This window comes from Mesocricetus auratus, unplaced genomic scaffold (genome assembly GCF_017639785.1).
Source record: "Mesocricetus auratus isolate SY011 unplaced genomic scaffold, BCM_Maur_2.0 Super-Scaffold_100006, whole genome shotgun sequence".
NCBI lineage: Eukaryota > Metazoa > Chordata > Mammalia > Rodentia > Cricetidae > Mesocricetus > Mesocricetus auratus.
Window position 1 is genome coordinate 25,432,023 of NW_024429190.1, and position 27,500 is coordinate 25,459,522.

Genomic DNA, 27,500 nt, shown 5'->3' on the forward strand with positions numbered 1-27,500 from the left:
TTTCAATTGTTGGAACATCTAATCCACTGCTTCCGGGGGTCTTGGTTCGTCAAACCACAGAAGCCTGGAAGGAATCCTCAGCTTTTCATTTTCTGTGGAAACATAAGTAAAATCTCCTTTTCCAAGTAACATATCCTTATACTTAAATTTTAAAGTCAAGGCATTTTCAAAAGATAGAAGTTGGATTAATTCAGCAGCATTTATAATCAAGTGTACTTTAGTAGCAGTTCCTTCCTGAGCAATTATAAAACTGAAAAACACAATAACGTACAGTATCCAGACTCTCTGTGTATTTTCCATCTTTACGTGGCTTATTTATTTCTATTATTACTTTATTTCTTTTACTTTTATTTCTTTTTCTCTGAGACAGGGTTTCTCTTTGGAAATCTGCCTGCCTCTGCCTCTGGAGGAAATCCTACCGTGCGCCACTACAACGCCGGCTTTTGTATTTATATACCACTTTGTTGTTTTATTTTCTCTCTCAATCTCACGTATAGTTTTAAACACACTGTAAACCTTTAGAGGTTTGTTCATCCAAGTCTGACTTTACTGTAAATCTTTGTTTTTCTGGCCACGTGTCTTATCTGTAAAGCCGCGGCTGTTTTAAACTGTCGGTTTTTCGTCAAGATGGCGGGCATAAGCGCGACTCCAGCTTACCGCCTCAGTCCATGCTGACATCCAGCAAAAGCTGCCACTTCCAGCTGTACGTACAACTTTTCAATTGTTAGCAGAGTCTCTTAAAACAACCTTACTGTTTTTTTTTTTTTCTTTTTATGCCGAGTCAGGAAGACTGGTAAGCGAGCCACGTGAATCTCGTCTTGTCGATAGCAAAACAGAGCACACCTGAGAAAAATGCTGCTACCAAAATCTGTGCTTCTCTCTGTTCTTCTGTTTCTAAAATTCCTTTAAAGCTTTTGTTGTTTTGCGTGGAAATTCAATCACACTCCTGACAACCATTCTGTTAAGAGAAGCTTTTTCTTTGCTAGCCGCTTTGGTTTCTCCCCTGCCAGCCGCCTGGGCTCTATTAATTATGAAGCTGTTGGCCTTTGCTTGTTTCTTACTGGCTAGCTCTGACTTAAGTAATTACCCCATAATTGTTAATCTAAGTATGTCTCTTACCGGAGAGGTTTCCGGGCTTCCTACCCCAATGGCGTTACATCTCGACTCTCCTGTGTTTCTCCTTCCCAGAATCTTCCTGGACTCCTAGCCCCATCTATCTAGATTCCTATTGGCCAGTAGTAATTTATTGACATATACACAGAACTTCCCCAACAGGTCTACCTGTCTATTTTTGTGCCAATACCAAGCTGTTTTCAGGACTATAGCTCTATCATAGAGCTTGAAGTCAGGAATGGTTATGCCTTCAAGATGTTGCTTTGTTGAGTAGGGTTGTCTTGGCTATCGTGTGTTTTTTCTTTTTCCATATAAAGTTGAGAATTGTTCTTTCAAGGTCTGTGAAGAATTGTGCTGGAATTTTGATGGGTTTACATTGAGTCTGTAGATTGTTTTTGGCAGGATTGCCATTTTTACTATATTGATTCTACCTATCCAAGAGCATGGGAGACCTTTCCATTTTCTAGTGTCTTCTTTAATTTCTTTCTTTAAAGACTCAAAGTTCTTGCGATACGGGTCTTTCACTTGTTTGGTTATCGTTATCCCAAGGTATTTTGTGTTTTGTGTGCCAATTGTAAAGGGTGATGTTTCTCTGATTTCTTTCTCAGCCCTCTTATTGTCTGTATATAGTAGGGCTACTGTATTCTTAAATTGTTCCTGTATTCTGCCACTTTGCTGAAGGTGTTAATCAGCTGTAAGAGTTCCCTCATAGAGTTCTTTGGGTCACTTAACGTAAACTATCATATCATCTGCAAATAGTGAAAGTTTTACCTCTTCCTTTACAATTTGTATCCCCTTGATCTCCTTTTGTTGTCTTATTGCTCTAGCTAGAACTTCCAGTACAATATTGAAGAGGTATGGGGATAGGGGGCAGCCTTGTCTTATTCCTGATTTTAGAGGAATTGCGTTGAGTTTCTGTCCATTTAGTTTGATGTTGGCTGTTGGTTTGCTGTATATAGCTTTTATTATGTTTAGGTATGTTCCTGTTATCCCAGATCTCTCCAACACCCTTATCATGAATGGGTATTAGATTTTGTCAAAGGCTTTTTCAGCATCTAGTGAGATGATCATGTGATTTTTCTTTCGCAGTTTGTTAATATGGTGGATTACATTGATAGATTTTCTAATGTTGAACCATCCCTGCATTCCTGGGATGAAGCCTACTTGATCATGGTGGAAGATTTTTCTGATGTGTTCTTGGATTCATTTGCCAGTATTTTATTGAGTATTTTTGCATTAATGTTCATCAGGGAAATTGGTATGAAGTTATCTTTCTTAGTTTTGTCTTTGTGTGGCTTGGGTATCAATGTTGAAGCCTTGTAAAAAGTTTGGCAAAGACCCTTCTCATTCTATTGCATGGGATACTTTGAGGAGAATTGGTATAAACTGTTCTTTGAATTTCTGGTAAAATTGTGCACTAAAGCCATCTGGCCCTGGGCCTTTTCTGTTGGGAGACTTTTGATGACTGCTTCTATTTCCTTAGGTTTTATGGGGCTATTTAAATTGCTTATCTGTTTTTGATTTAATTTTGGCAGGTGATATCTATCCAGGAAGTTGTCCATATCCTTTAAATTTTCGAATTTTGTGGAGTACAGGTTTTCAAAGTATGACCTGATGATTCTCTGAATTTCCTCAGTGTCCGTTGTTATGTCCCCCTTTTCATTTCTGATTTTGTCAATTTGCATGCTCACATTCTGCCGTTTGGTGAGTTTGGATAAAGGTTTGTCTATGCTGATGATTTTCTCAAAGAACCAACCCTTTGTTATACTGATTCTTTGTATTGTTTTCCTAGTTTCTGCTTTATTGATTTAAGCCTTCAGTTTGATTATTTCCTGGCGTCTGCTCCTCCTGGGTGAGTTTGCGTCTTTGTGTTCTAGAGCTTTCATCTGTGCTGTTAATTCTCTAGTGTGACTATTCTCCAGTTTCTTCATGTGAACACTTTTTTCTCTCAGCACTGCTTTCAAAGTGTCCCATAAGTTTGGGTATGTTGTGTCTTCATTCTCATTGAATTCCAGGAAGTCTTTGATTTCTTTTTTTATTTCTTCTTTTACCCAGGAGTCGTGCAATAGTGTATTATTCAATTTCCTTGAGTTTGTAGAGTTTCTGCAGTTTTTGTTGTTGTTGAACTCTAAAGCATGGTGTTCTGATAAGATACATGGAGGTATTTCAATTTTTTTTGTACCTGTTGAGGTTTGCTATGTTGCCAGGTATGTGGTCAGTTTTTGAGAAGGTTCCATGTGGCACTGAGAAGAAGGTATATTCTTTTGTGTTTGGATGGAATGTTCTATAGATGTCTGTCAAACCCAATTGGGTCATAATTTCTATTAGTTCTCTTGTTTCTTTGTTAAATTTCTGTCTGGTATTCCTTTCTAGTGGTGAGAGTGGGATGTTAAAGTCTCCCACTATAAGTATATGAAGTTTTATGTGTGTTTTGAGTTTTAGTATTGTTTCTTTTATGAATGTGGATGCCTTTATATTTGGGGCATAGATGGTCAGAATCGAGACTTCATCTTGGTGGATATTTTCCTTTGATGAATATGAAATGATCTCCCTCTCTTTTGATTAATTTCAGTTTGAAGTCTAGTTTGTTAGATATTAGGATTGTTACCCCTGCTTCTTTCTTGGGACCATTTGATTGGAAAATCTTTTCCCAACCCTTAACTCTGAGGTAATGTCTGTATTTGAGGCTGATGTGTGTTTTTTGTATGCAGGAGAAGGATGGGCTCTGTCTTCCAATCCATTCTGTTAGCCTGTGTCTCTTTATGGGCGAGTTAAGACCATTCATATTGAGGTATATTAATGACCTTTGATTGCTCGTTCTCGTTTGTTTTGGAGTGGTTGTTCTTGGTGGAATAGTATGTGGATTTCCTTCCCTTTTCTCCTTTGGGTGTTGGTAAAGTGGGATTATCCATTGCCTATGTTTTTCTGGTTGTAGTTAACTTCCTTGTACTGGAGTTTTCCTTCCAGAAGTTTCTGTAGGGCTGGGTTAGTGGATATGTATTTTTTTAAATCTGATTTTGTCATGGAATATCTTGTTTTCTCCATCTATATTGATTGAAACTTTGCTGGGTATAGTAGTCTGGGCTGGCATCCTTGGTCTCTTAGGGCTGATAGAATATCTATCCAGGACCTTCTGGCTTTCAGAGTTTTCATGGAGAAGTCAGGAGTAATTCTTATTTTGCCTTTATATGTTATTTGACCTTTTTCCTTAGCTGCTCTAAGTATTTTTTATTTATTCTGTATGCTTGGGGTCTTGATTATTATTTGGGGAGGGAACTTTTTTTGTGGTCTACTCTATTTGGTGTTCTGTAAGCTTCTTGTACTTTCATTGGCATGTCTTTCTTTAGGCTGGTAAAGTTTGCTTCTGTGATTTTTTTTGAATATGCTTTCTGTCCCTTTGAGTTGGGTTTTTCACTTTCTATACTTATTATTCTTAGGTTTGGTCTTTTCACGGTATCCCATATTTCCTGGATATTTTGTGTTAGGGATTTGTTGGATGGATTTAAGATTTTCTTTGGTCGATGAATCTATTTCTCCTAGTGTGTCTTCAACACCTGAGATTCTCTCTTCCATCTCTTGTATTCTGTTGGTTATACTTGCATCTGTAGTACCTGACTGTTTCCCCAGTTTTCTATATCCAGCATTCCTCAGACTGTGGTTTTTTTTATTGTCTCCATGTCAGCTTTCAACCCTTGCACTGTTTGAATTGTTTCTTGTAATTTTTGCTTCGTGTTTTCCTCCCTTTCTTGCATTTGTTGGATTTTTTGTTTTGTTTTTTCTTTTATTTCTTGCATTTTTTTGGTTTGTTTTTTCTTCCATTTCTTTAAGTGATTTTCTTACATCCTCTTTGAGGGCCTCTATCATTTTCATGAAAGTGTTTTTAATGTTCGGGTCTTACTGGCATAGAATCTGTAGCTTCTGGTGGTGTCATATTTGTTTTTCTGTTGTTGAGTGCGTTCTTATATTGCCATTCCCCATCACTTCTTCCAGTGGGTGTAGGAGGAGTCTTTTCCTCTCCTGGTGGGTAGGCGACCAAGGTTCCCTTTCTGTGGATGCAAGCAAATCCAATACTCTCTGGCCTCTGCTCTCTGATACTGCCCTGAGTGTGGGCAGAAGAGGACCAACTTCTCTCTCAGGCTCTTGGTTACTTGGTCGTCTGTCGGGGGTGAGTGGACCTGGATGCAGTCCTGAAGCCAGGGGATCTGAGAGAGGGCAAGCGGGTCTAAGATGGGGACCCGGTGCTCACCTCTGTCCTCTGCGCTGGGTGTAGGCGGAAGTGGACCAGCTCTCTGCAGGCTCCTGGTCGCTTGGTTGTCCAGGGCAGGTGGGGGTAGCGGGAGTCGACCTGGCTGCAGTCCCCAAGTCAAGGGATCTGAAAGTGGAAGGAATTCCAGTCTAAACTTATCACAGTAACAGAAATGAAGAACAGTTACTATTGCAAATGAACATTCTTTCCCTTTAAAAAACGTATTAAATATTTTTTTGTTTTCTTAATTTTCTGTTCTGTTCTAGAACAGAACTTCAGCTGAAGGCTGTGTGCGTGGGTATGGTACACACACGCATGCGTCCGTGTAAAAGGCTGTGTGCGTGGGTATGGGTACACACGCGCATGCGTGCGTGTAAAAGGCTGTGTGCGCTGGTATGGGTACACACACGCATACGTGCGTGTAAAAGGCTGTGTGCGTGGGTATGGGTACACACATGCATGCATGTGTGCGTGTGCATATGTTTTAACTTTACAGCTTTGCTGAATTGAATTGACTCACTACTAGGTAACTTTGGAAGGGAATTCTTGGGATTTTTCTTTGTGTAGAACCATGTTATTTCTAAATAGGTACAATATTAATGCCTTTTGTTTTTTGTTCAATTGCTGTGCTTCTTCTTGTGGTGCAGTATTAAGTAGCTGAAGCAGATATCCTTTGTCTTTTCCTGGTTTTAAGGGGAACGTTATGAATCTTGTTAATAAATGGGTTGGTTATAAGGTTTTAATGACTGTCCTTCACCATTTTGAGAGGATTACTTTCTATTCTTATATCCCTGGCTATTTTGTGTTTGTATTTTAATAAAAAGATGTTTAATTTTGTCAAGTGTTCTTTTTGCTTCAGTCAATATGATCATGAGGGATTTTCTTCTCTATGACATGTTGATAATGGTATGTAGTCACTTGATTCTTATATGTACCACCTGTGCATTTCTGTGATAAATTCTGCTTGCTCATGATGTATGGCCCTTTCACTGTGTTAATGAATTTGGTTTGCTACTATTTTGATGGAAAAATTTTCATCTAATTTTATAAGTGATAGCCATGCATAGTTTCCTTGTTATGTCTGATTTTCTTTCTCCATATTTTTTTATTGTTTGCCTAATTTTAAATTGTGTTTACACTCAGATTATTTGCTCTTTTCTTGTTCAATAAGGTGTAATTTAGGTTATTGACTTGAGATTTTTTTTAAGTATAGAAATTGATTTCTACAAAACTTTGCTCTGAGCACTATTCATTGTAATCTTGTATTTTATTTTAGTTCTGATTTTTGAGACAGCTGTGTTCTGTAGCCCTAGTTAGTTTAGTTAGTTTATAACTTTATAGCCAAGGCTAGCTTCAAACCTGCAGTGATATTTCTTTTTTTATAAAATTCATAATAAGATTAATGATTTTTGGATAGTTAAGCTGTTACACATAATCTTATAAAGAAACTAGAGATAAAACTTTCTGATTGAGTGTCATTTTTACTAGGTATCTGAACTCAGGACAGGAGCCGCAGAAGGACTAGCCAAGCTGATGTTCTCTGGGCGTTTGGTCAGCAGCAGGATTCTTTCTCGACTTATTTTGTTATGGTATAATCCTGTGACTGAAGAGGATGTTCGACTTCGACATTGTCTAGGCGTGTTTTTCCCCATGTTTGCTTATGCAAGCAGGTATTGAGTCATTGATAAAGTCTTATTTGAAGTCAGATTCAGTCCCCCATGCACACCTGAATTATATCCAAGTCATTTGCAATTAATACACCTTCTTTCAGTTGATGAAGGTAACAATATTATAACATAATTATTATATTACCAGATTTTTAAATATGGAATATGCCTTATCTTCAATAGATCTATTTTATGCATATTTTAGAATTAAACTTTTTTCTCAAATAATGTTTTGCCAACATACTTGTAAATTGAGTTTCTGGTCAAATCACTTGATTCAGAAGCTTGATGTTAGGGAGAGCCAAAAAGGTTAATGGGATCTGAAGTCTTTCATCAGGGCAAATGTTCTTGTCCTTGTACTGAAAGTTTGAATTGCTTTTCAATAGGACTAATCAGGAATGCTTTGAAGAAGCCTTTATTCCAACTGTGCAAACACTGGCCAGTGCCCCGGCGTCATCTCCTTTAGCTGAAGTCGATGTCACAAATGTTGCTGAGTTGCTTGTTGAACTCACAAGACCAAGTAGATTAAATCCTCAGGGAAAAAATTCCCAAGATTATGAGGTGTGTATGTTAGCCTGTGGGTGGCAAATACAGTTGCATGAAGATCACTATTGGTTGGTTAAAGAATTCCCTCTGCTGGGTTCTTTGAAACTGTGATGAATTACATTTATATTTTGAAGTTTTTGTTTTTCTGATTTATAAAGCAGTTCCAAGAGGGGAAAAGGTCTTTTGGGAAATGTGGAGAAATCATGAAAATAGAAATAATTAGTGCAAATGTTTTACAACCTAGACGTTACTAAAACTTCATTATTTCCATAACCTCCTTCCTCACCTGCATGGTAATCACTGAAGTAGTGACCTCTGCTATCTGAGACTCATTACATCTGCAAATGTAATGAGAACAATTTAAAGGCAATAGTATCTCAAGTTAATTTTGGCTCTTAAGTGGAGCATGTAAGCCAATTGCAAGCTCACCTATAATTTAATTATAATTAAACTGTTTCAAAATCCTTTAATGACATTTGCTTGAACACTTAGAAATTTGATGTGTTAATGATTTCAGATGCCAATTGGAAGTTGACAGTTTAGTGTTGTTCATTTATTTATTTATTTTTGTTATTTAGTGACTACTCTGTCACATCATTATATATTATTGAGAAGTTTGTATTACAAAGTATATTCAGCAAAATATGCCTTGTACTATAAGGAATAGTTTTATCCATCATGTGCTTTTGGACTTCAGAAAAGTATAAGATTTGTTATAGGAATGATGAATGTGTCATTGTTTTTATGGCGATATATTATGATTTTAATGCTTGGTTGAGGGTTCAGAAAGAAAAACTAGCCACAAGCCATAAGAGGTCAGGCAATAGTGATACACGCCTTTAATCCCAGCAGCCATACTAGCTAGCCGTAGAGTCAGGCAGTGGTGGCACACACCAATAATCCAAGGACTCAAGAGACAAGCAGATGGATCTCTGTCAGTTCAAGGCCACATTGAGCTACATGAAATTGATCCATTCCTCAAGAGAAACCGCTCACACAAAGGTGATCTCAGAACTTGGGATAACAAATCTTTAATCCCAGCACTATATATATATATATATCTGTACTATGAAGAGAGCATTTTCATTTTACAGAGCCTTTTCTTTTTATTTTTTTTAGGCCTTAACAGTACATGACAACTTGGCTATAAAAATTTGTAATGAGATTTTAACAAGTCCATGCACACCAGAAAATAGGGTTTATACAAAAGCTTTGAGTTCTGTAGAACTCAGCAGTGGGGCTACAAAAGATCTCCTGCTTCTATTGGATGAGATTCTGGAGGTAAAGCAACTTTTAATACTCTTGAGTAGTTCATGTTTATGTTTATGTTTATGTTTATCAGAATGTAATTTAGATAGATATATTAAGTAATACCTGTTATATATAGTCTGCCTGTTCATTTGAAATAATTGTTTCCTTCATGAATATCATAATTTAAGAAATGTTTTCAGACAACTTGGTATCGGCATATAACTTTTAAAAGATTAATTTATATTTCCCTCCTCCCCCCAGCAAGTAACAGATAGGACATGTCTGAGAGCTTTGGAGAAACTCAAGATTCAGCTAGGAAAAGGAAGTAAAGAATTTGAACAAGCTGTAGTAGCACAGGATGTCGACACGACTACAAATGTTCTTCAGAATGAAGATGGTAATTGCATACTGACCTGAATATCTATAAAATTTACATTTTCATCTTTACTGAGATTTTTATTGTTTTGATTGAATTTCAGAAATGAAAAAATCTTTTTCTTCTTAATCTCTTAGAAAAACTATTATACATCTGTTTATTCTACCTTTCAATTTATTTGAGCACATTTTTTACCTACCATCTGGCCAAGAGCTTCATTTTGTAGTATTCACATTTTTGAAATGGTGATGTTTTGTAACCTTCAGTAGCAGCTAATAGGACTATTTTCTGTTTGTTTTATGTGAGAGAAAAAGATCACTTTAAAACACAAGACTGTCTTTTGTTTGTATTTTTGTATGATTCCGTGTGTAGAAGGATATATGACTCCTCCGAGGAATGTAAAAGGAGCTCAAGCATCAAAATCCATACAAGGAAAGACTAACAGAGGTAATGTGTGGATTGACGGCATCTTCTATTACAACTGTTTTCAAATTAAAATACTAACTTTGCAAGCTTTACTTTCTTAGATTTCTTTTTGGTTTTTTTTTTTGTTTTGTTTTTTTGTTTTTTTTGTTTTTTTACGAGACAGGGTTTCTCTGTATTGTTTTGGAGGCTATCGGTCCAGCCCGGCCTCGAACTCACAGAGATCCGCCTGCCTCTGCCTCCCGAGTGCTGGGATTAAAGGCATGCGCCACCACCGCCCGGCCCAGAAATAAAAATTTTTGAATGTCTTAGGTATGCTTAACTTTCTTTTACTTCCTTTAGTTGATGGAAATTCTTGATTTTTCTGAAGACTATAAGATTATTGCTCAAATGCTTTTGAATGATACATAAACAAACGATTGTACAATTAAGGGCTCTTTGTAGGTAAATTAAGAATAGGTTAAATTGCCAGGATTGGTGGCACAAGCATTTAATCCCAGTACTTTGGAGGTAGAGGTATGTGGATCTGAGTTCTAAGACAGACCGGTCTACATAGTGAGTGCTAGGACAGCCAGGGCTATGTAGATACCCCCCGATCAAAAAACAAAAACTACCCAAACATAAAAAGGTTAAATAATAATTTTATATTATTAGTAGTATTAGTATTTTTTTTCATGAATGAGCATTTTTTCCTCCTTGAAGTTTTTGCTTGTCTTTTTACTTCCTTTTCCCCATCTAATTTCATTTCTTTTTTCCAACTCAATATCCCAAGGGGTATCCAACAGTAGAGTATTTGTTGAGTAAGTACATGTTTATTAGTAGGGGACCACGTGGAAAAACATCTGAAATTCAAGGTCTTTTTAATTGTTTTATTAATTCCTTATTACAAAAGCAATGCATGCTTATTACAGAAGAATAATAAAGTACATCCAAGCAGACCTACCGTCAAGAACACTAATAGTTCCACCCATGAGCCAAACATTTTAATTATTGTAAATAGTTTATGATTCTGTTCTAAGTATATTTAATCTTTTCTGGAATAGAATCTGGCCATAATATTGTTTCATAACAAACCAATTATTTAAACACCAATTACTGGATATTGTTCCAAATTACTTCCATATTCTTGGATGTGTTCCTGGGGATAAATACACTAGTGAAAGCAAATAAATAAAATATGATGGGAAAATATCTAACAATGAATAGGCTATATACAATTTTCAAATAAATTATCAAATGAAAAATTGATTTCAATCAGATTACTTTTAATTACAAGAGAATTACACCCCCCCTTTTTTAATATTCCAAACTTAATGTATACATGCTATATCTTACTTCTTAGAAATGAATATTGCAGGCCAGATTTAGTACATCTCTCTCTCTCTCTCTCTCTCTCTCTCTCTCTCTCTCTCTCTCTCTCTCTCTCTCTCTCTCCCTCTCCTCCCCCCCCCTATTCACTATTGAACTTCTGATTACAGGTTGGAAATATAGGTGTTGTATTATCATTGCTCCATTTTACATGGTCACTCAGGCCAGTCTAGCTAGGCAACATAGTGCTTCAAAGATAAATACATATAATAAAAATAATGTCCCATTTTGGAGCTGTTCATCTTACAGCACTGCACCCCCCGCAGTAAGAGAAAACTATTATTATATGTGTGTGGGTGTGTGGGTGAGATCATTCGAGTGTGCATTTGAATGCATGTGGAGGCTAGAGGACAACTTTGGGTGTTGCTCCTTAGTCACAGTCTACTTGTTTTTAAGACAAGAGTCTATCACTTGTCTGGAGCTCTCCCAAGTACTGAGCCCTAGGGATCTGTTCATCTGCCTTCTTGAAGCTGGGATTATAAGCTTGTGCCACCACACCTAACTGTTAGTGGCTTCTGGCATTTAAACTCCAGTCCTCATCTTTAACAGAGCTAGCACTTTACCAACTGAACTATCACACCCAGCCTGAATGTTTTTATTACCACATTTGGTGAGCTAAAGTTTGCCTCTTTGTCATGTATTAGTAGTGCTCATCCAAAAAAAATTAGGTAAATTTTAGTTGTCTTCCCACCCTTACCCCACACTGTGGAATATTGAGAACATCAAGGTGGCTAGGAACAAGGAAATGTGTTGAATGAAGATTGTTTTGCCAAAAGTAAAGCTTTAGATAGCCTGGAAACTAGATTTAGAAACATGAAACCATTGAAAATTTGCTAATAAATTATACTGTCTTTTAAGGACGGAGAAAAGCACCAGCTTCATCTAGGACCAGCAGAAGACGGCAGGCTTCTAAAACTGACTCTGAAAGGTATGTCATATGTTTCTACAAGACTCAGAAGATGTCAGTCATTTTCATTTTGTTCAGAAATAGAAAATTATAATTTTCTTGTGAGAGAAACTTGGTATATTATAAGATAGTAAAAGCAATAAATATCTGTGACTTTTTGGCAAATAGCCTAAAGTTATCCATCAAGGACATTATGAAGAGGTGTTAGTTGGTATTGCCTTCGTAGTAGTTTTATGTGTTCTCAATTTCTATGTATTCTCATTACATGACCTTGTGTATATGACTCTATCTTGATTTAGATAACATTTGTATTCCTTCAGTTACAATTCATCTTATAACTTTATAGTGTATTAGTGGTTTGTGTTAATACTGTTATTCTCAGTTAATGTCAAGCCATAGTTGAACCTGAAAAGTTTGTAGTTGTCTTGCATTCATTTATTCATTGGTATTGGACTGTGCATATTTTCTTAGATTAGGTCTTAGGTTAAAGTGCTTTTGGGAGGACTTAACAATGTTTTGGTAATTTACTAACTATATTAAGCGAGCATAGTACTATTTTTTCACTTGAATTCCAAAACCATCTTTAGTATGGATTGTTGTGATCTCTATGTATTTACAAGCTTCATTATAAAACCTTGCTTTACCAGTATATTAAAAATTACTAGATTAGTGTTTTCTTTGATTTACATTGCAGGACAGCCATCTAGCCAGTGGTTTTTGGTTATTTCTTGGAATTTAGTTTTAGGTTTAGTTAATAGACTCAGGCTATCAATTACATACTGTTAGAATGTCAGAAACTAAAAGTTTTATTTATAAATATTCTGGTGTTTAAAGATTATATCTGAATGAATGTATTTTCAATATCTCTTTAGTGATCATGATGTTCCAGAACCACCAACAGAAATGAAGATGAGATTACCGAGACGAGCCAAAACAGCAGCACTAGAGAAAAGTAAACTTGATCTTGCACAGTTTCTTAATTGAGGATATACGTCAAGAGAGCTGATACGGATGGAGTCCTTTGAAGTTGTGCTTATTTCTTTGCTTTAATAGGTACTGTGGTAAAATAGGAAATACCTGCTGTGTTTCCAGAAACATGGAGAAATGCCACATGACTTTGGCATCTGTCATTGTGATCCATCTGCATGTTTTCCAGACTTATTTTTATTAGAATGTTAAATGGACCTAGGACTCTGCTTTTATAGGTTCTTCGGGTGAACCCTATGAAATTATGACATTTGGAAAAATTTATAATAAGCCCAGTAGCTTACATTTGAGAAGCTTAGATAGAGTAGATCTAACATAGGTGACAGCGTCAGACCCCAAACAGATGGCATTTTAATGGTGATGTATGTATAGCTACATATAAAGCTGCTTATTACCATTGAGGACTAGTATAATGAACCAAAGCATTCCTTATTTACATTAAACAATGGCTTTGAAAATTTTATGATGCCTATACTAAGTATTTATTTGATAATCTTACCTCAATGGGCAATTTTCTCTTCCTAAATCTTTCCATATAGGAGTACTTGTTTATGAATGTTTCTGAATTAGGGAGATGTCCACACACATTAATCATAAAGATACATTGATTTTTGGCACATCAAAATATAATCTACCTAAAATAATAAACAATATTAGTGGGAAGTGGAATTTCAAGAAGTATCTTTAATGACTGATTTATGAGCAGTTTCTTTGCTATCAATTTCAATTATCTTTTGAAGTTATCATTTATGAAACATAAATATTTGTTTTGAAACTTGCATTGTAAAAATAGTTCTTTTTATTTCTGCCATATCCAGTTTAACACCTTTGATTATTCCTGATACTGACCTTTTCTCTTTTATTTCAGATAGAAGTATCCTAACATGAATTTTTTATTGATTGTGCTTTAAATTTTTTTTGCCAGAGGCCATTTATTTCAACTGAGTTCTAAGATGGAGTGAAGGTAATATTGCTGGTTTTTAGAACCAAAAGGCTATTCTATGTACATAATATGTGCTTTATAGAACTCAGAGAAGGAGTCAAAGTTACAAAGCAAGAGTGCCTATTAAGCAAAAGGCAGAAATGGTAATAGTATAAACCAATGAAAAACACTGTTGTTCTTCATCTTTTGACTCTGTGTCTTTTCCTGTGCTTCATATTCCTTATTGTTATAGTTCTTGTTAAATTCCTGTCTTAAAGCAAATTCATGGAGAATAGGAAGTCAGAAAGCAAAACAGTATATAACATGATGTAAGGGAAGCCAGTAAGAATGAACTACGATTCCATTTATGTATGTGCAGAGTATCCAAAAAGAAAGATACTGTGATCATGTAGACACTATACTAAAGCTTGCTTTTTTGACATAGGAAAACCAGCTTTTAATCACTAAACCATTAGTAGTCTTAACTATTCAGATTTTAGACAATAGCCATGGCTACAGGTATACATTGCATCATTAGCATTAGTAAGGAATATCATCCGGCTTCTACAGGATATCCCTGTAAGCTTTGGAGTAAACTGCTAAAATACAATAAAACCAACAGGTATAAAAACGGTTATCTTTTTTTTTTTTCATTCAAAATTGTTAACTTAAACCAGTGTTCTTGTTTACCATGAGGTACAAATTTGCTGAGAAGTAAACATGCAATTGTGCCATTGCTCTTATGGCCCACAGAAAGAGAACTGATAACTTAAATTCTTTTTATGAGTGAAAACATGCTATTTGATAAGCTAATCAACATTTTTCTATACATATATAACTTTAGAAGAGATAGACTTCCAAGTGATACCTTTGCCTTTCCCAGTTTGCTTCGAGGTAGTTAGTATCCACCTGTTACACAACTGTTCATGGGTTAGGTCATTATCACACACTTTTACAATACTAGCGTTCTAAATTACAGGATATGTATATGTCAAAACTGCACAGAAATAGAGCTGGGCAATTACATGTTTAAACTGAGGGCATTAAAAAATTCACCAATAAAAAGAGAACATCAAAATCTGCTTTTGTTGCAAAACTCCACAATGGTTTTGTGTAATGTTTGTAAAAACCGGAATTATAATAAGAATGATTAGTGCTAATGATTTAATATAAAGACAGATCACAGGACTAGAAATATTTTAGGATTAGTTTGTTTTCATGAGAAAGAATATTGACATACAAAAAAAAGGTAGTGCAAGGACTGCAGACTATTTTTCTTCATTTTTGAGATTTTGGTTATGAACTGTACAGCTTGCTAGAGATGCTGCTGTTAGATTCCATTCAATAGGATGATTAAGGCACATCTTAATAGGACTCAATGGGCAGCTTGCTGTGTTCCCATCAGACACATCCACTTTCTCATCAGTTTTCATTTGTAGTACTCTGTAAAAAAAAAAGTGTAAGGCATTTTAAGTTTAAATTTCCATTTGTCAACCTTGTAGAAGTAAAGTTTGGAATATTGTGTGCACCCTAAAGCAAGTAAGCAAAGTACTCATCGTCTAACAATTCTTGTTCTATATGCTGCCTTAATGAACTGTGATGAACGATGCCACGCATAAGTATGCCTCAAGGTGTTCACTCAGATAGCCCAGTACAAAAGAGGTCAATCACTGCATTACATTAGTTTATATAAGAAAGGCATTTAACTTACTGGAAGGTCAACCCTTTAGCATCAAGACTACTTTTAAGAGAATGAACATTTGTTAATGCCTGATGTGTTCTAGGCTCATTCACATGAAATTATCTCATTTTAATTTCATAGCTAAACAAGGTTGTATATTTAAAGTATAAATATGATGTCATACTGTAACTGGTGTAGAACTGGAAACATAACCTTTCCTCTTCTTGATCTGTTAGCATTCTAGTGGACTGATTAATCATTAGCAGTAGAAAAAAAAAAAAGCAACGTTTGGTAGAAGAGAGTCAGGTTGTCCAGCCTGTCTTATCTGGTGGCCAGCTTAGCTTAGGAACAGAGGCAGCATCTATAGGATACTGTTTGCCTATTACATGGAAATCGTTTCTTCTTTCTTTTTTATATTTATGGAGTTGATGGCTTATTTGGATTTAGGTTGGGTTGGACAGTTGTCTTCCATGTGGTTACTCTCTAATGTATGTCCTCTTGGAAGACTGGTTCTTGGAAGACTGTAGTCTTATTTAACACACTAATGGACACAGTCCCATTTGTTCTTTAAAGTCATCACTTAGGTAATCACCCTCCACTTTGCTTAATCACACCTTTCCATGGTTCGGTGCCTGACCCAAATCTGATATCTTAGGATGTACTTTAGTACTTGAAAAACAGTAGCAGAATTTTTCTTGTTTCTTCTGTTGTTTCATGTCTGAAATCTTCTAGATCTTAAAGAAAGGAGATTGGCACACTGAACTCTGAAGATAAAGCAATGTTGACTATGTGGCAGTTGCTCAACAAAAATAAAAATAATGAAATGCCTAGAAAAATCCAGCTCCTTAAATGTATGTAAGCTTGAGTCCAGAAGAAAAGTAACTCCACTTTATGTATGGGTAATGCCTACTTTTAGGCTCATATTCTGTTTAGCAGCTTGATAAACACTAGCTCATTTGACTTGAACTGTTAGTTTATATAGACTACAACTCTCCTAGGCCTTTTCCAGCTGTGTACCTATGAATCTTCCTATTGAGGTATCTTCACGTAAGAGACTTGATGTAGTTGTACAGCGGCATATTCAGACTCCTATAACCTGTTTCTGATTTCTTCTGTACAATTTACAGCTATTTAGTAAACCAAATCTGCATAACATGTTTTAACACCATTGGCAGTCTCTGTTTTTTTCTCCAGACACATATCTATTCTACTTTAGGATGGTTTCAATTTATATAGTTAGATAGTAGGCAAAACAACAAATTTTTTTTTTGGTTTTACAAGACAGGGTTTCTCTGTTTTGGAGGCTGTCAGTCCAGCCTGGCCTCGAACTCACAGAGATCCGCCTGCCTCTGCCTCCCGAGTGCTGGGATTAAAGGCGTGTGCCACCAATGCCCGGCCAAAACAAATTAAGTTAGCCTGTTAGTCATAAAAATACATTAAGTGAAAGCAAAACCAGTTATAATTTGTACATATTAATATACTTAAAATAATTTTTTGATTGGTAAATGACAAAGATCTAAGTGGCTATTATCAGAAATGTTGAATTTGGAAAATATATTTGGTTTATTGTTACACTGAGGTACTTGGGTATCATATTTTTTTTCAAGTTAGCAATACTGTTTTTTGTAAGGATTGCTACTAGTTGTAAGAAAAATAAAAGATGGTATTTTAATTACCTGTAATTTTATCTTTGTTTAAATCATGTATGTTTGTGTGTGTGTGTGTGTGCGCGTGCATATGAGTTCAGTGCATATGTGACTATATTTCAGAAGAGATTATCAGATCCTATGGAACTAGAGTTACAGGTCTTTGTGAACTGCTTGGTTTGAGTGGAACTCAACTTTGGGTCCTCTGTGAGAGTATTATGTCCTTAACTGCTGAACCATCTCTCTAGCTAAAGAACCACTTTTTTTCTTATTCTTTTTCTCTCTCTCTCTCTCTCTCTCTCTCTCTCTCTCTCTCTCTCTCTCTCTCTCTCTCTCTCTCTCTCTCTCTCTCTCTCTCTCTCTCTCTCTCTCTCTCTCTCTCCCTCTCCCTCTCCCTCTCCCTCTCCCTCTCCCTCTCCCTCTCCCTCTCCCTCTCCCTCTCCCTCTCCTCTCCCTCTCCCTCTCCCTCTCCCTCTCCCTCTCTCCCCTCCCTCTCCCTCTCCCTCTCTCTCTCTCTCTCTCTCTCTGGATTAAAGGCATGCGCCACCACTGCCCGACAAGAACCTTTTTTTTTTTTTTTTTTTTTTTGGTGTGTGTTTGTTGGGGGGCTGGGTGAGGATTGAACCTAAGACATCTCATGTTTGGTAGCTGATCTAAGGGTTGTACCACTGACTGAAATGATTGTAATTTTACAGCAACTACTTCATAAACACCTTTCTGAGAACTTAAGGTTAAGATATAAAAATAGGTCAATGAAATGGGTCGGTAGCTAAACATAGCAAGTATAAAGCTAAAAAAAATAAATTTTGTTTCACTTGAGGTTGTTTGACAACGATGCTTTTAAAGTTAATTTTCTAGAATGTTATTACTACATAAATGACGGGTACATAAAACTATGTATGCACAGAAAATAGAAGAAATAAACATTTTATTGTTATTACTATTAATCTATATACTAATACGTTTAATCTACATATAATACTATAAAATTCTGAAGATGTTAATTGTCGATCTTTGACCTTATAAAGGGAAAATTATCCTTCAGTCTATTTTTATTTGTATGAAAAAGTTGATACATTGCCAATTTATGGGAGCCATTTAAAATGCTTTAAATGCTTTAAAAAATGTGTAGCACCTCAAGTTCATTATCAGGAATGGGCATTCGAGGTGGTCTCTGCACTATTGCTTGATGTCCATAACCATCCTGGAGCCTTCATCCAGTGACTGATGGAAGCAGAGGCAAATACCCACAGTTAAACACTGAACTGAACTGAACTGAACCCATGGAACCCAGTGACACAGAGAGAGGAGCAATGAGCAAATTGGCAAAGAATGGGCTGGCAAAACAGCAGAGACAGCTGATGTGAACAGGGGAGAGCTCTTGGACCCCAGACTGACAGCTGGGAGGCCAGCATGGGACTGATCTGGACCCCCTGAGTGTGAGTGTCAATGAGGAGGCCTGGGCAACCTATGGGGCCCTGAGCAGTGGATCAGTGTTTATCCCTGGCATACAAACAGACATCGTGTGTCCATAACACAAAGAGGGATGCTCTCTCAGCCTGGACTCTTAGGGGAGTGCCTGGACCCTGCCTGAGTGAAATGACAGACTCTAGATATCCCCTATGTGGAAGGAAATGGCGATAGGGTGGGAGGCTGGGGTGTGTGGGAGGAGGGGGAGGGAGAGGGAACTGGGATTGACATCTAAAACAAGCTATTTAAAATTAAAATAAAAGATTATTTTTAAAAAATGTGTAGCACCTAAAATTCTGGTCAAAGGAAGAAGTTGGAGGAGTTGCTTATCCTAAGTCAGGTTTCTTCTGTCAAAGCAGGCATCTAAATGGTTGGAAGCAGGGATTGATGAGACAAAGGGAGGGACTCTCCGGGGTTACCTAGACATCTCTGATTATTTCAATATTAGTGATCTCATGAATCCTAAGGCAGTTTAAAGAGTATGTGTGTGTATTTATACTGTATGTTTTAAGGGTCATGGAACCTCAGTTGTTTGTAATTGTGTTTCTTTAAATTAATTTAGGCTTACTCATTACTAGAGCTATGGTGTCATATAGTCAGCTGCATTGTTAGTTATGTGACATAGGCTTACAATACACTTTATCATTAGCTAGTCACCATACACAGAAACAGTAAATTTTGGTGTGATCTGCATTGTCTGAAAATACCATTTATAGAACATGTTGACTAGGTTCTCTATGAAGTCTTTTCTGTAGTTACCATCTACTAAATCTTAGAAAAGTTACTTGTCCATTATACAACCAATAAATGGAAATATCATATATTATCTGTTACGAACCATCTGCTACTTTAGTTATAATTCTGCCATGACTGTCTCCTGTTAATAGCCACTACTTAGTTTATTTGCATTAGGCAGCAATAGCCCCATATGAGAACCATGTTGAATACATGAAGCTTCCTTATAGCAGCAGCTAAATAAAGAGCTTGATTCACACTCTTCACTTCTACAAAGTGGGAAAAATGTTAGGGATCCATGTCTATTCAAAGGGAGTGAGAAGTCACTGTATGCACAGATAAACTGGAGTTTTGTATAGGCTTTGGATTGTATGACTGTAATGTGCCTGACATCAGATTTATACTAGACAATTGAATTCTACATTCTGGATGGCTTGTTTATGTTCTTAAAAATATTAGAAATACATTAAATACTTACTTATTCCAAATGTCAAGTTTAGCACAAAGCCAGTTAGAGAACCTTCACTAAGCAGTTATTCAAGTGAAGGACTTTTTGTGTACTAGAGTATGATTTTGGTAGTTAGTACAAAACAAAGCTCAGTTTTATGAGGAGCCCACACATGTTCACCAGCAGGTCTGTGTGGTGACTGCAAAACCTTAATTAAGATCTGTCTGGTATATTAGGAATGTCAAATGTGGTGTATGCCTTCAGAGCTTCGTAAGGACACAGGGAGAGAATGTATTCATGAATTGTTAACAGAAAAACCAAATAAAACTATAATAAGTTAGTAATGACTAAAGAGAAAAGTTAACACCAGCAGAGTGGGAAACTAGAGTAAGAAACATTCAAAATGTGTCTTGGAGGATGAAGATCTTAATTCAGGGCAGAGGGTGTTACAGCCCCAGTTCTGATCCTACATTTTTATTTATATCAACTATAGAATATATGTAACATTTTGGGGCCACTTCGTTTATACAATACAGTTCCTCAAGAAATATGAGCTAATGTTATTCCTGTAAAAGGATGCATGTGTTTTCACTGATGGCAAGCATACAGATTTATGTGTGATTTTCTGTAGTATCTTTAAGTAAGAAGAGTTAACTTGTGTGGATAGGGAATACAATTAGGACTAAGGAGAATCAAATGTAAGAGATCTAAGCTAGCTTCTCAGAACTAGATTGGCATATTGCAGAAGATTATCATTTTTTGTTTGCTTGGTTTTGTGTCTTAAAAGTGCAAATTTCCAATGATATGGCACTGAGCAATTATAAAGTATGGGTAGTTAAGGCAGAAAATTTACATTCACTTTTGACTTGTTTATAATCTGATGTGATTATTTGGAAGAGTTGGAAAATATGTTAAGAGCAAAGACTTTGAGGTTTAATAATTGTGGAATTTGATTTTTGATAGGAGTTGTTTATGGTTCACCTCACAGAAGATTGTGCGCTTGGTCCCCAGTCAGCCTACAGTTTTTAAAAGATGTCAGAACTTTTAGGAGGTAGGGACAGTGGGAGGTGACTGAGTCATGACTGCTTTCTTGAAGAGATTAATGCTTTGTTCTTGTGGCTTTACAGGAGGCAAGATTAGCTATTTTAAAAGAACAAGCCTGGTTCCTTCATGGTTTCAGTGTCTTCCCCTTTGATGAAGGCCATGTTAATGTGCTCTTAAGTCTTCAGAACCATGAGCTAAGTAGACCCCATTGCTTTACAAAATACCCATTTGAAGTATTGTGCTACAGAAACAAAATAACCAAGAATCTTAGATATATGATTTATTCCAACAAGTTTTAGAAAGATGACATAATTTTCATATATAAAGGTGGCACAAAGCCTGTCATTAGAATACAAGTGTGTTCTTAATAACTGGTTTATAATGTCCAAGTGTGTTAGTGTAAACTATGGTATAGAAATCCACAAGGAATGTAGAATAAAGTTTTAGATTTCTATTCTGGTAAGCAACAGACCCCAAAAGACAAAATACTCATGTGAATCTTATTGTCAGATATTTGGATTTGTATATTTAATTTGTAGTACCTGTAGGATTGAAGAAAATAGAAAGAGACCAGTGTTTGGAAAAAAAGGGTTTTAAAGGGGTTGTGTGTCTATTAGAACACAGCTGTTATCAAGAGAAAGATGGGGAAAGGAATGGAAAGGTAGGTTTGGGGTGAATACTAAGGATCTTTCAAGAAAGACTTACGGAAACATTATTTTATAAGCATGCGCACATACACATGTTCATATAAGTTTAGTTGGAGTTACCCTACATAGGGGATATGCTCTTCTTAGAAGCCATGGTCTGCCAAATAGAAAGCCTAGTACTAGTTGTAGGATGCCCCCTCTCAAGCTTTTGCTGAGAGGTGTCTTGGAGGACCCCTTCCTCTTCCCATGAAACAATATATAAGCTATTGTTATTGCTCTTGGTTGCCCACCAGTACTTGATGGTAAGACCACATTATTGAAAGCACTACACACTGGCTATAAGATGATATGAAGAAATCGACTTGGTACTGACCAAGAAGCTTCTTTGCTGGGTCACTCTTAGTGGAATGTATTATGTAAGGCACTGGGGGTGGAGTAGTTATCAGTAATTTTAGTCAACTGTTGAACCCTGCAACATATAATGACTGGTGTGGCAGGATAAGCATAGGAGCAACAATGGCATATATGTTATGAATATGCTTTCTGATTGGATTTAAGGCTTGATCCACCAGAGGAAATATGCCTGGTACTATAAACTGTGTCAAGAACCCTTAGGTGGCTCACAGGATCTATGGTAAACCTACTACTTTTGTTCTGGTAAATGGACATAGTATCAAACTACCTCTATTTTTTTTATTTCTGTACACACTGATTAGTGCAGCTCTCAGACCACATCAGAGACTTTTTTCTTGTGCAGTGGACAGTGATTAACACAAAAACCTGTAACTAGTTAAGCTGCAGAGAATGAATGTCTGCAGTGTTCATCCCCATGCTCAGCAGCCATAATGGAAGTGGAGGGGGAGATTTTAAGAGCTAGAGGTTGGGGGGAATTATCATCAGAGTGAAACTGTCTTCTGGGCATGACATGACTGCCTCACTCATAACTTGGAGCAGCCTGTATTTTCCTACCCAAGATAAGCCTGTCAACATTCTAGTATAGAGGGCGAAGGAGTTCGTGAATCGCCACACAAACTGAGCACCTGTGGGCACTTGGCTTCTGAGGGACAGTGAGTCAGTTTTCTTTAAAGGTGTGATACCTGATAATTGTGCTTCCCAGTGGATGGCCCAAACCCAGCAGTACAATGCTAGCATAAATTAGACCTAATGGATTGAAGATGAGGGAACACAAAATTTGGGAGGGTTAAAGTAATACTAGCTTGAGGTCCTGCCATGACTTAAATATGTTCTTGTACTCTGTTCCCAGTAGCTTTCTCAGGAGTGATCCTATTATTGTTTCTCTTATGGCAAACTGAATGGCTCAATAGCCGTTTTTTTTTTTTTCCACCTGTTCCTAAATTAACCCTTCTGCTCTATAACTTCACCAGTGTGTTTGCTGCCAAGAGGTTTGTTGACAGTGGTGATGGCAGCTGATAGGCAAACTTGCTGGAAGCATGTGAAAGACTCATGGGCCAGAGATAAGCCAGCTAACAGTGAGACAGCGAGGGAACAAAACCACAACTCATGTTCCTTATTAACCCTTTAGACCTACATGACTTAAATGAATAATCCTGTACTTGGTATCACAGTCTCCTTGTGTCTTCATTAAGTTAAACCTATCTGGCTTCCAGTACTTTTACTCCATGAAAATAGTACTTCATATTCAAGTCACCCCTGACTGTCACATTGATGAAGTCATCTTTAGGTCTCATCTTGTTTTCTTACAGAATTAATACTGTTGGCCCTTGCTATGTCTCCCATCATGGATAGGGCCTTTGGGAAGTAATTAAGATAAATCCGAGTCACACAACTAGACTGCTATCATATCCTTTGGGGAAAGGATACCAGAGTCTTTGAATGTGAGAGCACAGTGTAGCGAGAAGGCGGCTATTCTGTAAGCCAGTAAACAGCGGAAACCAAACCCTGCTGGACCTTGTGGACGTCTCAGTCTCCAGAACTGAAATCAAATGACTTGTAAGCTGTCAGTTTGTGGTATTTGTGTCAATCCAAGCAGACTAAGTTACCCCCTCTTATTTCCTAAAACAGTGTTTGGCCTTTGAGACTAGACACATCACTTAGCTGTCTTGCCTGCTGCATGCCACTTTATCTGGAAAATAGTGGTTGGGATTTCTCAAAGTGAGTTCTAGGCATTCCTTTCTTCTCTGCAAGGTCTGTTTCAAGGTCCTCATACATGTTCTGTTGTGTTTATAAATGTTGTTTTAGCTTAACTGACAGATTCACAAAAGATTTCCCTAACCCTTAACCCAAAGTCATTCCCTAAGGACTTCATTCTAGTGTTCAGCATCTTCAACAGTTTACCGCTGCTTCATGTTTGTATTATTTTCTCGTCCACTGAATACAAGCATGAGTAGAACAGAGATCCTTGCTGTTTTGTTCAGCATTTATTTTCAACAGTGAGCACATAACAACTGGACAATGCTGGTTGGCAGAATAAATCTGGGATTTCTGCTTTGAGTCACAATGAAGTAACAGGAACCAGATCTGTCTTCTTGCTTCGAAAGAGCTTAAGCCAAAAGTTAAACTATACAAGGCAGGCAGGATGACTAATTACTACAAGAAACAAAACCTACAACTGACTTGGTACCTTGCAGATTTCCAGGAGAGGAACCCAGGAAGCTTTGGAAGTATTAGAGAATAAAGGAGATAGTTGAGAGTTGCTGAAAGTTTTGGCCAGCAGGAATGGCCAAGCTAGTTGTGCATATCCCAGAGCTACAGGAGCATCTCCTGGGTCTTTATTGACATGCTGGAGAGCAGGGCATGAAAGTTTCTCAAGGCTGTGAAAAGGACCAAGTACAAAATTACAAGGCCACACACATCCGGATATGATTTATAGCCCCATCTGTAGGAGTTTGGGTCTCTTAAGAGTGTCCAAGAGTGTTAAGATTTCTCCAATGGAGAATTGTGCAATTTGGAACCACAGAATTCTTTATTGTAAAGGGCACCCGCACCCTATGCACTGGAAGATGTTTAGCAGCATTCCTCTACTTGTTAGGTGTCCATCCAAATGTAACAATAAAAATTGTCTTCTATGGAGCAAATTCATCCCTCCCACCCCTTTATAGACTAAAGGTTATTCTGACTTTTCCTAGCAATGCTTAAAACTATACTTGAAAGGGTAGGCGTTTCTTAGTAAGAGTCCAAACATGTAAAATATGAAAAACCCAGCAAAAACCCCCCACAAAATTCACAATGTCTCCCATTTTATACACATCGATTCAAACAGAAAAATATGATTCCTAACAATAAAAAATTCAGTCCACAGAAATTGATAAACAACACAAAACTAGCACAAAAGGACATCAATACAGGCATTGAAAATACACTGTAAGGTCAAAAAGTTGAGCATACAGAAGTGATGGGCACAAAGTCTGAACTGGAGGTGATGGGCATAATCTATGAATTGGAAAACATTCTGGGTGATACAACAGACTAGACAGTGACTAAAAAATGTCAATGAAAGAAGATACAGGAAATAAACTATCTACAATGGAACAAAGAGAAAATTGAGGTAACCACTGAATGAGTATTTGTCCTGTTGATATTATACATTGCAGAAGCAAAGAGAGATGGATATTTATTGAATAAACTGATTGTTCATATTCAAGGTGTTCAACACATACTAAGAAAATAGGAAATAATGCTAAGATTCTTCACAGTTAAGCTGCTAACACAGGAAAAAGTTAACATGCAGAAGACAAACATTAACTGTAATAGCAGACTTAATTTCAGTAGCAGCAAGGTAAAAAGCATCTTTAAAATACTAAAAGAAAATCAACCAAATTTGAAATCTATATTCATGAAAAAATAATTTGCAGCACTAGGGACTGAAGTCCAGGCTTTATATATGCTCAGCAAGTGATCTACCACTGAGCAACATTCATGGCTTTAATAGAAGGCCAAGTAGCTCAGACTGGCCTTGAACTCATATATATCTTCAAACTCATGATCCTTCTGCTCAGACACTTAAGAGTTGGAATGTAGGTGGGCACCTCCATGCCCAGCTTACAAGGTACCCTCTAAAAAGGAATGCTACATAAAAAGTAAAGGATGAATGAAAATAGTCCACAGCAGAACTGTACTACAGGAGAATCAAGAAAGATTTGGGAAGAATGAAACAAGAATGAAGAGCACCAAACATGAAAATTTTGAGGAAATTCTACCTATTTAAAAAAAAATCCACTTGGAAGATGTCTGTACTACAGATTGACATAGCTTGTGTGTTCCAAGGGTTCATGTGCTTTCAAGTGCAGCAGCACTGTGGTGGTGGACCCTCCAGGTGGACTGCCCAGTGGGAGGACACTACCTTCAGAAGAGATTCATGTCGCTTTTACAAGACTCACTTCTTGTAGGTGGTCATTTAATTTTCTGGCTCTTTGCATGCAAGGACCCCAGGTTTTGGGGTCCTTGACAAAGGCTGAACAGTTGAGGCTGCTTAAGGCAATGAGATAAACTTCTGTTCTTTGTAGTATCCATCTCAGGTAATTTGTTATAGCAACATGAAATGGAACATTATATTGTACAAAGGAAAAATAAGAATAGTATTATTACTAATTTGAAAAATCATACTTGCACAATGTGTACATTTACAGAAGTAAAATGTATGGCAGCAACAGCACAAATCTTGGAGAAAGAACTGAAAATGTTTTGTTATAAAACTTGCTATTCATGCTGAGACCCCTGGCATCGGTGGATGCATAGCCTAAACTGGCCATCCTCTGATCAGATTAGTGACTACCCCAGTTGTCATCACAGAGCCTTCATCCTGTGACTTATGGAATAGATTTAGAGATCCAAGGCTAAACATTGGGCCTAGTTTAGGGAGTCCTGCTGAGGAAGAAGGAATATAGGAGTCAGGGGGATCAGGCATATCACAGGCAAACCAACAGAAACAGCTAGCCTGACTCATGGGAACTCAGCTTCTGAACCAAAAACCAGAGAACCTGCATGGGACTGATTGAGGCCATCTGCATATCTATGACAGTTGTGTGTAGCTTGGTCTATTTGTGTCACTCCTAACAATGGAAGCAGGGGCTGTCCCTGCTGCTTTGGCTCTTGGGAAGCTCTTCCTCATGCTGGGCTGCACTGCTCAGCCTGAACACAGGGGAAGGCGCTTGGTCTTATGGCAGCTTGATATGCCATGCCTTGCTGATGCCTAGGAGAGGCCTGCCCCTTTCTGAGAGAATACTGAGGAGGAGTGGATTGAAAAGGGTGGGGGGAGGCTGCAGTCTGGATGTAAAATAAAAACATTTGTTACTCTTGAAGTTGTATAATAATTAAAGGTGATAAGCGAAATGATAATCTTTTTTTTGTTGTTTTGTTTTTTTTGTTTTTTTTTTGAGACAGGGTTTCTCTGTATTGTTTTGGACCCTGTCCTGGAACTTGCTTGGTAGACCAGGTTGTTCTCGAACTCACAGAGATCTGCCTGCCTCTGCCTCCCAAGTGCTGGGATTAAAGCATGCACCACCAAAGCCCGGCTTCTAGGGTAAATCTTAACAGCACCACTTTCAATTGTATTTGGGACCCTGGTTATTCAGTCTAGGCTATCACCCACATAAGTAAGCACTTTAAGCTATATCCCCAGCCTTCCTTTAAACTTTTCAAGGCTGAACTTCACTCATTCAGCCAGGAAGTCCTTGAACTTGGGATCCCTTTGCCTCAGCCTCCCAAGTAGCTGGGATCAGAAACTTTAAACTATATGGACCCCAAGAGAAGAAAAAATAATAGGCTAAACAGAAAACAGCTGATTTAAACTGAACTATATTAGTAATATGCAAAACCAGCAGAGACAGCTGATCTGAACAGGGGAGAGCTCTTGGACCCCAGACCAGCAGCTGGGAGGCCAGCATGGGACCGATCCAGACCCCCTGAATGTGAGAGTCAGTGAGGAGGCCTGGGCAATCTATGGGGCCCTGAGCAGTGGATCAGTGTTTACCCCTCGAATACAGACATCGTGTGTCCATAACACAAAGAGGGTTGCTCTCTCGGCCTGGACTCTTAGGGAAGTG

General features: G+C 37.4%; 2 protein-coding genes across 2 annotated transcripts in view; one reads left to right on the top strand and one right to left on the bottom strand.

The window, feature by feature from the left end:
- Positions 1–17,159, top strand: part of Ncapg (non-SMC condensin I complex subunit G) — a 39,684-nt gene extending 22,525 nt beyond the window's left edge. The window contains exons 15-21 of the mRNA XM_005068794.4: positions 6,848–7,029; positions 7,413–7,587; positions 8,692–8,853; positions 9,085–9,220; positions 9,572–9,646; positions 11,849–11,918; positions 12,770–17,159. Of these exons, the coding sequence (XP_005068851.2) occupies positions 6,848–7,029; positions 7,413–7,587; positions 8,692–8,853; positions 9,085–9,220; positions 9,572–9,646; positions 11,849–11,918; positions 12,770–12,881 (912 nt within the window). The 3' untranslated portion in view covers positions 12,882–17,159. The remainder of the gene's footprint in view (positions 1–6,847; positions 7,030–7,412; positions 7,588–8,691; positions 8,854–9,084; positions 9,221–9,571; positions 9,647–11,848; positions 11,919–12,769) is intronic.
- Lcorl (ligand dependent nuclear receptor corepressor like) overlaps positions 10,480–27,500 on the bottom strand; it is a 171,473-nt gene continuing 154,452 nt past the window's right edge. Inside the window, exon 7 of the mRNA XM_005068792.4 lies at positions 10,480–15,249. Coding sequence (XP_005068849.1) covers positions 15,075–15,249 — 175 coding nt within the window. The 3' untranslated portion in view covers positions 10,480–15,074. The remainder of the gene's footprint in view (positions 15,250–27,500) is intronic.